The sequence below is a fragment of the Asterias rubens genome, chromosome 2 (genome assembly GCF_902459465.1).
Source record: "Asterias rubens chromosome 2, eAstRub1.3, whole genome shotgun sequence".
Taxonomy (NCBI): Eukaryota; Metazoa; Echinodermata; class Asteroidea; order Forcipulatida; family Asteriidae; genus Asterias; species Asterias rubens.
In genome coordinates, this window is record NC_047063.1 from 5,615,639 (window position 1) to 5,631,146 (window position 15,508).

The window sequence follows — 15,508 nt, forward strand, 5'->3', positions numbered from 1 at the left end:
GAGGAGAAAAAAAGAAAAAAAAGGAAAAAAAACGTGTCCGGATTTTGGGCAAAAAATACGTGTCCGTATTTTGGGCATTGTCTGGGCACTGTCTGGACATCGGCGCTACAATTACTGGTAGGAAAACATGAACACTGTCTAGCTTAGACCTCACAGGCCACTCAGTTGAAGGTATTTTTGTTCAGAAGGTCTCCTTTTTTTGTCGCCATTATTTCGTACTTTTTTGCCAAGCTTTGATAAAGTACATGTACAGCCAGCGTGGGCACAATAATAGTGGATACATGAGGAATGAGGTTACTGTGACACGTTAGCTCACACACAACCTCATTCCCCACGCACGTGTGCACTATTCCCCCCATCGTGTAATAGAGATCAATGGGTACGATCTTGAAGAAATGCACTAGCGTAAAAAATGCACACTCAGCCGGCCAGCCAGCGGGGGAGGGCACGCAACAATCATGCCATCTGCCGTTATTCAACACTGCATTCTAAAATTAAAAGTGTTTTTTTCTTTTCTGTTACAATTGTTTTGATATTTTTCTTAATTTTTATTTCCACTTAATAGTTCATTAGTTGTTTGCATGTATTGTACGATTTAATAAAATTATATTGGCCGGCTTGTTTAGCGTGTTTTATTGAGTATTATCGTAGCGTCGTAGTCACGGCTCGAAATCGTATTTGCTACGACCAAATCGTGTATGTTGGTATCTCTGAAGTACGATTCTTTGCAATAACTTTTGTGCACATGTTGCACTTTCAATGAGATTTCATGATGCTTTGTCTATTGTCATGATGAACTAGTCAAGACTTGTTGGAATATAGCATAGTATGAAGATCAATTAAAGGGTCTATGCACTTTTTGTAGGACAAAAAACACAATGTCTACAGATTTACACTAAACTTACACAGTTTGAAGATAATGATAGTAGAAAGCTTCCCTGAAAATATTAGTTGCTGAGGTGCTGTAGTTTTTGAGAAATGAGTAAAACAATGTCATGAAAATACGTTTTTACATGCTAAAATAATTTTCGTCTCAGTGATCATGAGACGAAAATTATTTTAGCATGTAAAAACGTATAGTCATGACATTGTTTTACTCATTTCTCAAAAACTACAGCACCTCAGCAAGTAATATTTTCAGGGAAGCTTTCTACTATCATTATCTTCAAACTGTGTAATTAATGTAAATCTGTGGACATTGTGTTTTGTGTAAACAAAAAGTACCCAAATCCTTTAAAACGTGTCTCCAACAAAATGATCATCTTCTCCTGAAGACGAGCAGAGTACACTGTTTGAAACGTTGAGACCAGCGTCAAGACCAAACCGGCTCTTTTCAGAGCCAACACTCCTTCAAAAGAGATTTTACACATGGTTGTACTTGCAAGTCTACAATTCATATTTGTATTTAAAGTTACTCTTATTCGATCTCCACACCATGCAAAGCTTCAAACAGCATTTAAAATCATCACACTTATGTTTGATGAAAGATGTAATTTTGAATTTTTTATAAACTAGAGAACTGAACTTTCTATTTTGTGATGATATAATTATTACCCACATTGGTCTTGGAGGTGATTTAAGGTCAATAAATATATTTGAGGATTGATATGATGGAACATTGCAGATGAAAAAAGTATCATTTAGGGGAAAGATTATTAAGTTTCTCATATTTGTGATTTATATTTAACAACTCCTGCAATACTTACTCTTAATTTCACTTGCATAATAGATGACTACAGTCCACAAGCAAGGGAGATTCTTATACTAAGTTTGGGTTAAAATCTTTTATATATAGGATCATCTTAACCTCTTTCCACTACAATTAAATGCCAGACTAACTGTTAAAAGTGTTCAACCTAAATACATTTAACCAGATACCTGATGTTTGAATACCCAAGTCTCTGCATTTATCTTTAAGTAGTTTCTCTAGTAGGTTGGCATCTTCATATACCATGGAGCCTTCTTCATTATACTGCCTGGCATTATTGAACAGCAAGTCGTAATCCTTTAACATTGCTTCCTCAGTCATGTACTAGGGGAAACAAAGCAAGAGACAAAAGTCAAGATTCAAATGCAATCAAACAGTTCAAATTCTCAGGAAAACAGACGAGTTCTTAAACGGCCGTTTAAGAACGAGTCACTACTCTTTTATTCCCGTTCATAAATGCCCTTATGTTAAAAGCGATATAATTTAACAGGTATAGACAGTGTGACACTGTTTCATTTGCAAATTTTTTCGAAGTTTGCAAAACTTTGATAAAATTGTTTTTTGCGCGTTGGTCGGTGTGTATACGCGCGTGTACTAACATTTTATGCGCTGTTAATAATAGCAATGCCAATTGCATTCCGCGTAATTTAAATTGGCGTACATTAGCTTGTGCGCCCAAAACACAAAGCTTTTCAAATTTTCAAAATCTTTTGTCAACATTTTTTGTGTGCGTCGGGTGGTGATGTGAATACGCGCGTGTGCAAACACATAACGCAATGTTACTAATAGCTATGAATTGCGTTCCGCGTAAGTTAAGTTGGAGTACACAGCTTGCACGCCCAACACGCGAAGCCAGCTGGTCTTAAACAGCTCTAGTTGTGTCTTTATTAGCCGTTTAAACACCACCACATGACGCGCTCTCAACCAATAGGAGTAGTGAAACTGTCTGGGGTATTTATGAACATTAATTAAAAGATGATAAAGTATTTTTGTGTCATCACTCTATTGATGAAAGTGAAGATTATTTTTACGAATCTACCTTAACTGCATGTAGTTGAGTGTACAAACTAGAGTTCAACTTGAAAATGACTCTTTTCAAAAATAACATCGTCTGAAAATCTCACCTGAAAACATGTTATATTTCAATTTTTGTTTTAGTTTTCCAGTTAACAAAATTATTTTAGTAAAAACATAACTTTAAACAAAACATTGTACTCGATACTGTTGCAAGCAGATTATGCTTATAAATTTTGCAAAATAGTTATACATGTGACCAAACCTCATCGGAGTACAAAGATTGGGGAATAATACAAGTGAGTTGTAAACCTTGATCCTCAAGATCAGAAACCAGACTAGAGTGGTTTTTTTTCTCTTTTTTGGAGTGTGGGCTTTTGTTATATTTTGTTTAAATGGAACTGTGAGTTCAACTACATGTATTATGATACATATCATAGTCAAATTTACAAATCAATATCAGGTCTCTGATTGGCAAGAATATCAGGTGGTGTTGTGGTTCTGGCAATCAAGTGGGCACCAGGGAGATCACAATTGGTTTTTCAAGTCTGATCAGCTTTTGAGCAAAAGGTATCCTATACAAAAGACGGAATACGCTGCTGTGCCGCCGGGTATAATGACCTTGATCTACACTGTAGCATACATTTACAATTATTTAGAATGTTTTACAATGTTACTTTCCTACCACATAGAGCACACTTCATATTATTGACCCAGCCTCATCAACTAAGACTTGCCTTTGTGCACACACAATCTTTAAACAATCAAGTTAAACTCCTTTTTTTAATTCTTTCATTACTTTTAAATCTCACCTTATCTGACCTAACATTGATCTCAATTGTCTTCATGTCAATAGGTTCATTGATAACTTGGTAGTAGTCAGGATACAGTTTCTTGGATGGTTTTTCCATAAACAATGCAATTGGGTATCGTCCATTCTTATCCTGTAAATGACAACAAGAAAACTAGCATGCAGTTAACTGTCCAGCTAGTTAACAGTCATTAAGATCAACAAAACTAGCAAGCTAGTTAACAGTCACTAAAATCAACAAAACTAGCATGCAGTTAACTGTCCAGCTAGTTAACAGTCATTAAGATCAATAAAACGAGCAAGCTAGTTAACAGTCATTAAGATCAACAAAACTAGCATGCAGTTAACTGTTCAGCTAGTTAACAGTCATTAAGATCAACAAAACTAGCAAGCTAGTTAACAGTCACTAAAATCAACAAAACTAGCATGCAGTTAACTGTCCAGCTAGTTAACAGTCATTAAGATCAATAAAACGAGCAAGCTAGTTAACAGTCATTAAGATCAACAAAACTAGCATGCAGTTAACTGTCCAGCTAGTTAACAGTCATTAAGATCAACAAAACTAGCAAGCTAGTTAACAGTCACTAAGATCAATAAAACTAGCATGCAGGTAACTGTTCAGCTAGTTAACAGTCATTAAGATCAACAAAACTAGCAAGCTAGTTAACAGTCATTAAGATCAACAAAACTAGCAAGCTAGTTAACAGTCACTAAAATCAACAAAACTAGCATGCAGTTAACTGTCCAGCTAGTTACCAGTCATTAAGATCAACAAAACTAGCATGCAGTTAACTGTCCAGCTAGTTAACAGTCATTAAGATCAACAAAACTAGCAAGCTAGTTAACAGTCACTAAGATCAATAAAACTAGCATGCAGGTAACTGTTCAGCTAGTTAACAGTCATTAAGATCAACAAAACTAGCAAGCTAGTTAACAGTCATTAAGATCAACAAAACTAGCAAGCTAGTTAACAGTCACTAAAATCAACAAAACTAGCATGCAGTTAACTGTCCAGCTAGTTACCAGTCATTAAGATCAATAAAACGAGCAAGCTAGTTAACAGTCATTAAGATCAACAAAACTAGCATGCAGTTAACTGTTCAGCTAGTTAACAGTCATTAAGATCAACAAAACTAGCAAGCTAGTTAACAGTCACTAAAATCAACAAAACTAGCATGCAGTTAACTGTCCAGCTAGTTAACAGTCACTAAGATCAATAAAACTAGCATGCAGGTAACTGTTCAGCTAGTTAACAGTCACTAAGATCAACAAAACTAGCATGCAGTTAACTGTTCAGCTAGTTAACAGTCACTAAGATCAACAAAACTAGCAAGCAGTTAACTGTTTAGCTAGTTTAACAGTCACTAAGATCATCAAAACTAGCATGCAGGTAACTGTTCAGCTAGTTAACAGTCATTAAGATCAACAAAACTAGCAAGCTAGTTAACAGTCACTAAGATCAACAAAACTAGCATGCAGTTAACTGTTCAGCTAGTTAACAGTCACTAAGATCAATAAAACTAGCAAGCTAGTTAACAGTCATTAAGATCAACAAAACTAGCAAGCTAGTTAACAGTCACTAAAATCAACAAAACTAGCATGCAGTTAACTGTCCAACTAGTTAACAGTCATTAAGATCAATAAAACTACCATGCAGTAAACTATCTAGCTAGTTAACAGTCACCAAGATCAACAAAACTACCATTAAGTTTACTGTTTAGCTAGTTAACAGTCACTAAAATCAACAAAACTATCAGGCAGTTAACTGTCTAGCTAGTTAACAGTCACTAAGATCATCAAAACTAGCATGCAGTTGTCACTAAGATCAACAAAACTAGCAAGCAGTTAACTGTTTAGCTAGTTAACAGTCACTAAGATCAACAAAACTATCAGGCAGTTAACTGTTTAGCTAGTTAACAGTCACTAAGATCATCAAAACTAGAATGCAGTTAACTGTTTAGCTAGTTAACAGTCACTAAGATCATCAAAACTAGAATGCAGTTAACTGTTTAGCTAGTTAACAGTCACTAAGATCATCAAAACTAGCATGCAGTTAACTGTTTAGCTAGTTAACAGTCACTAAGATCATCAAAACTAGCATGCAGTAAACTGTTCAGCTAGTAAACAGTCACTAAGATCAACAAAACTAGCATGCAGTTAACTGTTTAGCTAGTTAACAGTCACTAAGATCATCAAAACTAGAATGCAGTTAACTGTTTAGCTAGTTAACAGTCACTAAGATCATCAAAACTAGCATGCAGTTAACTGTTTAGCTAGTTAACAGTCACTAAGATCATCAAAACTAGCATGCAGTTAACTGTTTAGCTAGTAAACAGTCACTAAGATCAACAAAACTAGCAAGCAGTTAACTGTTTAGCTAGTTTAACAGTCACTAAAATAAAATAAAAACTAGCATTCTTTTGACTGTTTAGCTAGTTGACTAGTTAATATTAAAAAACTGACAACTAAAGTTGTAGTAGAGCATGTTTTGGTTTTCATGTTACCATCTGATGTATAATCATTTATTTAATTGATGCTATATTTTTGCTGATGACACCTCATTGACTGATTTGATTTCCATCAATGATAGGATGTTAAGATAGTTTGGCATTATTATTCTAAGCTATGAGTTACATCGCAAGGTTCAACCTTCTTCGCCCTTCCGTGGTTGTCAACAAATCAGGCAACAATGGTAATTAACCAATCAGGGAAGAATCTTTCATGTCCCAATGGCATCAAGTATTTTAATTCAAAATGTTCAAAATAAAACAAATAATTCAAAGGGTCCCTGATTCATTTTGTCCTGGTTACTTGATGTCCAAGTTAATTAGTATTTCACCTGTTTTGGGGTGTTTTTCTGTTTGCTTCTTTTTTATTTATTTAGTTTCATTCCCCTTGAGCCTTGGACTATACAGTTATGTACCTTAACCAGTTATAGCCAGAACATTCGATGCACACACAATCTTTTAGGAAACACAAATGGTAATTGTGCTTTTGTGTACACCCGGAACGTAAACATTCCCAGGACATTAACATGCTGGACACAGGCATGCAAGTGCCCGTTGAAAAAAAAGAGGAAACTTTTTGAAGGCACAGCCTGGGAAGCAGCAGCCAGGGATCACCTTAAGGGGATGCCAATTTGAAATAGAAGTGATTTAAATAAATTTAAGTACCAACCTGACAGTCCACTAGAGTATCACACAATACTTGCATCCTTGTTTTGAGATCTACATCACTCTCCCGTGTTTTCTTGATACTGCTTCTACGCCGTTTATTACCTCCTCGATCACTCTCCTCATCACTATCAATTTCCTTCTGCAAAAGAATACAGCACCATGTTTTATTCTAGCCAGAGGGTGATCCTGGCCTTCTTAACAAAGCATACCATAACAAGCCAAGAACATCTATAGTTACAGAACTGTACAGAAATCTTTATGGTATATTTTGGCAAGCTATGTAAACGCCTGAATAAAAGGAAATGCCTTAAAGTCGTTATTTATGGCTTGTAGAGGTGCTAACTGGACGCTATCGCTAGCATTACCAATCCGAAACTGGAGTCACCAGTCGGCAAGTAGGATGTTAAGTCCAAACTGGGGGCAAGGGTTGGACTTCGAGACGTGCATGGTTCAAACATTAGAGCATTCATCAAATCATGTGAAATCTCTAGAAAATATACTGATCCATTGAGTTTTACAAGCACATAGTGTGCATTTCCAGCAGAAAAATAACAGAAAAGCAAAAATAGTCGTTGCACAATCAAAATTTAATGCAACAACATCAAATTTCCTGGTTACTATGATTTTCCATGGTTACTTGCTTTATTTCTAACTTTTTTCCTTATTTTGTTCTTTCTTGCCCTTATGTAACCTTGGTTTGTTTTGTATTGTTCAAATAAATAACAATAATAACAATAACTAGAGATAGTGATTGTAAACAATCACACAGCTGTTCCGGAATGTTTTGTTAATTAAAGTTTTCTATGCTACAGTAAAACACACACATTACAACTCTATGACATGTGATTACCTGGTCTTGTATCTGATACTAAATCAAAAGGAGCTTTAAAACCAGAAATAAAGGTCAACATGGCGTCATGGTCATTATTTTTATTAAATTTAACCCAAGTTTGAAAATCGGTTGTGTAGCTCTTGAGATATGGTCCTACTTCTGGTTGACCCAGAAGTAACGGTCACCCTACTTCCGTAAGTAACGGTCAACATGGGGTCACGCCTAGCCAATGTGAATGTCCAATGTCAAAGGAGTCAATAACTGAAACAAAATTGAAAATCGGTTGTGTAGTTCTTGAAATAAGGTCCCACTTCCGGTTGACTCAGAAAAAAGGTCAACATGGGGTCACGGTTTTCAAAATTAATTTTTAATGCCCAAGGAGTCTTTAACTGAAAAAAGTTTGAAAATCGGTTGTGTAGATCTTGAGAACCGGACCTACTTCCGGTTGACTCGGAAGAAGAGGTCAAAATGGGGTCATGGTTTTTCCCCAATAAAATCTAATGCCTAAGGAGTCTATAACTTAAGAAAAATCGGTTGTGTAACTCTTGAGATATGGTCCCTCTTCCGGTTGACCAGGAAGTAGAGGTCAAATCGGGGTCACGGTTACCCAAGGCAAATTTCCTATGCCTAAGGAGTCTATTACTGGAATCAAAGTTTTGCACCGAAACTTCGCTAAACAGAACGCGAATTAAAATCAGACGTTTTTTCAATCATGTAAAATGTAAATGGATTTTTATAAATTGACTTTCAAACTAGACTAGACTCAATTAAATCAGGGTTTAAGCCAAATTGTTGAGAGTCGACTGTACATAGAATAACAGACTTTGTGGCAGCCTTTCCTTTGTGTACACATGCAGCCATGATACCATGCACTTTGTGCATAGTGCAATGGATTATTATGTGCTTCAGATAAATTGAGTTTGGGATAACACAAGGACAACGGGCCAGTCCAGTGGACCTCAAAACGAGAGTCAACTGTATATAAAATAACAAACTTTGCATGTGCTCTATAAAAATGTGTAGCCAGCCGAACGGGAAAATTTTTCGTATTTGTTCTTTTCTTTTGGCATTTCTACACTGAAAGCAGATCGGATACACATTCTCAAATTGTATATTTTTTTAAAGCGGATATCCGCATAGAAGTGGAGATTTCACAAGCCTGATTTTAATTTCCAAAATTAAACTGTTCACAGTAGCTATGTATGTACATGTATATGGAACAAATCCAAAACTCCCCTCTAAAAACGTAAAACAAGCTTGTTTTTGTTTCATGTAACAAATTGAGGCTGTATTTAGAGGTTGGTGAATACCATACCAACAGTGTATTAACTCTATCTGAATGTATACAATAGGTAAACAACAATTTAAATTTGATGAAAACTGTAATTACCTTTGCTTCCATTTTGTCTAATTCTTTCAACTTCACATGCATAAGCTTTTGCAGTCTATCAGCATCTTTGTAGAGTCGAGAGGTTGAAATGTTATATTGTTTTGCATTGTTGAAGGTAAGATCCAAGTCATGGGACAGGTCCTCAAGAGACTCATACTTGTCCATCTAAAGAAAATAAGTTATTCATCACAATGTCATTTAAGCAATTATATATTATGTCTAATGACGTATATTGATTTAAAGGCAGTGGACACTATTGGAAATTGTCAAAGACTAGCCTTCACAGTTGGTGTATCTCAACATATGCATAAAATAACTAACCTGTGAAAATTTGACCTCAATCGGTCATCAAAGTTGCGAGATAATAATGAAAGAAGAAAACACCCTTGTCACACGAAGTTGTGTGCGTTTACATGGTTGATTTCTAGACCTCAAGTTCGAACTCTGAGGTCTTGAAATCAAATTCGTGGAAAATTACTTATTCCACAAAAACTATGGCACTTCAGAGGGAGCCGTTTTTCTATCGTTTTATACTATCAACCTCTCCCCATTACTCGTCACCAAGTAAAGTTTTATGCTAATAATTATTAATGCATAATTAATTATTCATGACTACAAATTGGACACTTTGTCCAGAGATGCAGACAACCTCAGGAGAATGGACCAAGAGACCAAAAGCATTGCCACTAAAATTTGTTTTATAAATCTACCTAAAAATTACAAACATATCACAGTTTAAATCTGTTCAATGATATTTTATTTGAAACATTTGAGGGGCAATAAAAAGCCAATCAGTAATCTTTCAAGATACAGTAGAAACAATGCAATCCATGAAATGTGTTCACTGTGGGTGCGTTCATTTAGCTTCCCTTGGTCGACCCGTGTGTGGCGTTTTTTTTTCTAGGACGAACGTGGGTAATTATCTGCACACGTTCGTCCTGGGAAAAAAAAACGCCACACACCGGGGTCGACCCAGGGAAGCTAAACGAACGCACCCTGTATGTCTCAACATTTTAATCCTTCCATTTAATGGTTTGAGTTTAGTTTTTCTTATCACATCTGCAAGTGGGAACTCTTTGTCTTTTTTTACCCACATGCCTCTGAGTAAAGTGCTTGGCATTTTGACAGAGTTCTTTGGTTTCAATACCAGAATGTTACAAAATTAACAACAAACATAATGAAATGAAAGATAGTTATTGACTATTCATAAATACCTCAAACAGTTTCGCTATTCCTATTGGTGGGGAGCGCGTCACGTGGGTGTGTATAAACCTTTGTTTATGACCGGTAAAAAGTGTTAATTCATGGGCATGACACGCGACCTTGCGCCTGTTCTTATAAGACAGTTTCTTCATTCCTATTGGTCGAGAGCAACGGCTGAAACAGTTGTGTCACATCACCCCATTCGCACAACGCGCACAACATTCCCTTATAAGGAGTTGTTTACCCGAGGGCGGCGGAGGGCTTTACCATTTCATAGCTGGAGGGGTGTTGTGTTAAAAGAAATTATTTAACAACTATAATTTTTGCATTTATTTTACTTTTTGACCAAAAAGTGATGATGTTTTTGACCGAAAAGGTATTTATCAATGGGAATCAATGTGTGTTGACTCGGTTTTCAACTAGTGGTTTAAACCCGCCGAGGCCTGGTTCTTGATAATTTACCTCGACTTCGTCTCGGTAAAATTATCAAGAACCAGGCCTCGTTGGGATTAAACCACTAGTTGAAAACCTCTTCACCACACATTGATTCCATTATTATGAATGGAATCCGGGGGGTGGTTGCATGAAGCTTACCTTGAGTTTATTCCTTATCTTACATAGTGCCATTGGCTGTTTGATGTCTTCATAGTAATCCGGATACAGCCGTCTGATGGGCAACCTCATAAATGGCTCAGAAATCAACTGACTTAAGGAGTTTTTCACATTCAATATAGTGTCAAACAGTACGTGCTTAGCATCACTTGAGTTAGCTTGGAACCCCTCGGCTCCCGACTCATCATCATTTTCTTCATACTGCATGGAATCTGTTGCTTCACTGTTATCATCTTCATCTGATGGAAGGCTCGCTGCAACTTTAATGGCCGACACTCTCTGATCTGTGATGGCTTTGAAAGACCTTTGGATAAAAGCATGGGGTAAAGAAGGTCAACCTGGCAACATAGTAAACCGTAAGGAATCACAAATATCAAAATGATATTTGAACGAAGGTTTCATTTTGCAGTACATCTGGGACCTAATCTCACTATTGAGTGAGATTTTTCAGAATGGTTCTTTGAAGGAACCATTCTTGGACACTATCCCCACCCCCTTTCCACAACACACTACAATGACTTACCCACTGTCTGATTTAGTAACACTATCCCCACCCCCTTTCCACAACACACTACAATGACTTACCTACTGTCTGATTTAGTAACACTATCCCCACCCCCTTTCCACAACACACTACAATGACTTACCTACTGTCTGATTTAGTAACACTATCCCCACCCCCTTTCCACAACACACTACAATGACTTACCTACTGTCTGATTCAGTAACACTATCCCCTCCCCCTTTCCACAACACACTACAATGACTTACCTACTGTCTGATTCAGTAACACTATCCCCTCCCCCTTTCCACAACACACTACAATGACTTACCTACTGTCTGATTCAGTAACACTATCCCCACCCCCTTTCCACAACACACTACAATGACTTACCTACTGTCTGATTCAGTAACACTATCCCCTCCCCCTTTCCACAACACACTACAATGACTTACCTACTGTCTGATTCAGTAACACTATCCCCTCCCCCTTTCCACAACACACTACAATGACTTACCTACTGTCTGATTCAGTAACACTATCCCCTCCCCCTTTCCACAACACACTACAATGACTTACCTACTGTCTGATTCAGTAACACTATCCCCTCCCCCTTTCCACAACACACTACAATGACTTACCTACTGTCTGATTCAGTAACACTATCCCCTCCCCCTTTCCACAACACACTACAATGACTTACCTACTGTCTGATTCAGTAACACTATCCCCTCCCCCTTTCCACAACACACTACAATGACTTACCTACTGTCTGATTCAGTAACACTATCCCCACCCCCTTTCCACAACACACTACAATGACTTACCTACTGTCTGATTCAGTAACACTATCCCCACCCCCTTTCCACAACACACTACAATGACTTACCTACTGTCTGATTCAGTAACACTATCCCCTCCCCCTTTCCACAACACACTACAACGACTTACTCACTGTCTGATTTAGTAACACTATCCACACCCCCTTTCCACAACACACTACAATGACTTACCTACTGTCTGATTTAGTAACACTATCCCCACCCCCTTTCCACAACACACTACAATGACTTACCTACTGTCTGATTCAGTAACACTATCCCCTCCCCCTTTCCACAACACACTACAATGACTTACCTACTGTCTGATTTAGTAACACTATCCCCTCCCCCTTTCCACAACACACTACAATGACTTACCCACTGTCTGATTCAGTAACACTATCCCCACCCCCTTTCCACAACACACTACAATGACTTACCTACTGTCTGATTCAGTAACACTATCCCCTCCCCCTTTCCACAACACACTACAACGACTTACTCACTGTCTGATTTAGTAACACTATCCACACCCCCTTTCCACAACACACTACAATGACTTACCTGTCTGATTCAGTAACACTATCCCCTCCCCCTTTCCACAACACACTACAATGACTTACCTACTGTCTGATTCAGTAACACTATCCCCTCCCCCTTTCCACAACACACTACAACGACTTACTCACTGTCTGATTTAGTAACACTATCCACACCCCCTTTCCACAACACACTACAATGACTTACCTACTGTCTGATGCAGTAACACTATCCCCTCCCCCCTTTCCACAACACACTACAATGACTTACATGTACCTACTGTCTGATTCAGTAACACTATCCCCTCCCCCTTTCCACAACACACTACAATGACTTACCTACTGTCTGATTCAGTAACACTATGCCCTCCCCCTTTCCACAACACACTACAATGACTTAACTACTGTCTGATTCAGTAACACTATCCCCTCCCCCTTTCCACAACACACTACAATGACTTACCCACTGTCTGATGCAGTAACACTATCCCCTCCCCCTTTCCACAACACACTACAATAACTTACCTACTGTCTGATTCAGTAACACTATCCCCTCCCCCTTTCCACAACACACTTCAATGACTTACCTACTGTCTGATTTAGTAACACTATCCCCTCCCCCTTTCCACAACACACTACAATGACTTACCTGGATGTCTCTCCTGTCTTCATTGCTTTCTCTATCTCCTGTTTAGTACTAGCAATATGTTTCTTGAGTGCCATGGCATCTTTATAGACTTGGGATCCAGGTTCATTGAATGTCTTGGCATTCTTTACCATTAACATCAAGTCTTTCTCAAGGTCAAGGATGCTGGAGTATCTACCACACTGAAGACATCAAAAGACACAAACATCACTCTTAGTTCAACTGACATTAATTATCATTGAGAGGCACTTCAAAAGGCTACTCATACCTGTCATAATAATAATAATAACTAGAGCTAAATTGCATTTGTGCACAAATGCAGAGCTGTTTCGTCAAGAAAATTGTCAAATTTCTCAACTGAGTTTTAAATTTGTTGGGTATTCAAAGCAATTTGCCCAATGTGATGTGGCATAAATAAAAAAATAGTTTGGATTATACCATGTTCAGATAGCAATTTATGTGTTGAAGGTGCAAACATTTAAAAAATCTTTAAAAAATCATGTGATGACGTCATGACGCCATTTCATATTTCAAAAGAACTTGCAATATCCAACAACCTACCAAGTTTCAACATGATCGCATAATTACTTAGGGAGTTATATTAGTTCAAAAAGTGCACCTTTAAGGCTGCGTCATGTGACCCCCGATGACGTCATTGATCTGAAACTTCACACATATGATGGCTGCCTGACAGTTAACGTGTGTGTAAAATTTGAAGTGATTACAAATTTTGACGAGTTTTCAACCTGCCACTAGAGGGTGCTGTTGCATTTTGTGACATCATTGGCACTAACATTGTTAAAAGCAACTTCATATCTTTTGCCAATTTTGAATTAGAGGTCATGTGAGGTAATGCACATGAAACAAAATGAAGACCTAATTTATCCCTCCCCAATCCCGCAAACAGAAACCTACCGTCTCTTGTGGCTGATTTGTTATAAATTTTCAAACATTTAAAACACAACACCTTTAAGATGAGGTCAAATATAAATAATAAATAAAAAAACTTGAACAAAAACAAGAGCTGTTTCGCTGCGCTGCACTACAAAACAGCTAATAATAATAATAGTAATAATAATAATAATAATAATAATATAGGATTTGAGGCACCTCTATTGAATGCCTCAAAAGCCACGAATAACGACTTGCCAGGCTGTTAAGGTACAGTGTATTTCCTTTGTTGGTTTTTTGTATTATCTCAATATAAAAGGGCTTTAAACAATGTTTGGCTATCAATTGGTCGCCAAAATTACCTCGTTATAACTGTGTTTTCGCTACTACAACAAGATGACGAAGTCCTCTTACAAACAAAACACATTTAAAATGATTTTACCTGTATATTCTTAGCTATAACTTTCAGGTCAATAGGGTTATTGATGATGTCATAATAGTCCGGGATTTGCGATCTTGGAGGTAGTTTGCGAAATATAAGACTGATGTTTCTTCCAGTGTCATCTTGATGGGCCATGACAGCAGTAAAAAGTTTTTCAATTGGATCGGATGGGTTCTCCATAACAAACTCACTGCCTTCTTCCCCTTCTTCTTCATTTAGGTTTCCAAACTCCTCGTTGACAACCTTTCAAAACCAAACAAGACAAACAACTTAACCATATAATTGCTTTAAATCACATTGCAATGCAAAACTTTTCTGATGCCCTTAGAATAGTGGAGAAAATTAAGCTGATGTCAAATTCACAGCAACTACATGTATGGTTAATGCTGTGTAGCCAGGGATCCCCTTAAGGTGATCCCCTGGCTGCCGCTTCCCAGGTTGTACCGTAACAACGATATCGTACCGAACAACGATATTGACAAAATAGGGACACCACCAGAATAGGGCTAGATAGATAGCTCAGTTGGTAGAGCGCCGGCACATTAATCTGGAGGTCGTGAGTTCGAATCCCACTCTAGTCAATTCTTTGTTCGGCCCCAAAAATCATTTCAAAATTTACCCAGTTTCCCCTTGTGGTTTATATTCATGCCCTATTTTAACCTCATTTCATATCAGTTGTGCAAAATTGCCCAAACCTGTAACACAATTAGAAAGTTTTATTTGTTTTTATTTTGAAACTGCGCAATCACTACATAGTAACCGTCTCTAGGCTGAAGGAATTCAAGGTTAAATGGTCACCAGTGACCAAGCGGGTTATTGTATCAGCAGGGTTCTCCACACGCGGTTTTGTCTGGGCTCTGCGGCCTTCCAAAATTCTCAAAATACCAAATGCGCCCGCTCAAAAACCGTAGCGCCCAGACA

General features: G+C 37.6%; 1 protein-coding gene across 5 annotated transcripts in view; it reads right to left on the reverse strand.

Moving 5' to 3' along the window:
- LOC117307319 (protein polybromo-1-like) overlaps positions 1–15,508 on the reverse strand; it is a 66,686-nt gene that overhangs the window by 40,701 nt on the left and 10,477 nt on the right. For all 5 annotated transcript variants that reach the window (XM_033792037.1, XM_033792041.1, XM_033792039.1 and 2 more), the window contains exons 6-12: positions 14,588–14,830; positions 13,258–13,436; positions 10,729–11,050; positions 8,932–9,096; positions 6,711–6,848; positions 3,535–3,666; positions 1,879–2,032 (exon numbers count right to left, since the gene is read on the reverse strand). In XM_033792037.1, the coding sequence (XP_033647928.1) occupies positions 1,879–2,032; positions 3,535–3,666; positions 6,711–6,848; positions 8,932–9,096; positions 10,729–11,050; positions 13,258–13,436; positions 14,588–14,830 (1,333 nt within the window). The remainder of the gene's footprint in view (positions 1–1,878; positions 2,033–3,534; positions 3,667–6,710; positions 6,849–8,931; positions 9,097–10,728; positions 11,051–13,257; positions 13,437–14,587; positions 14,831–15,508) is intronic.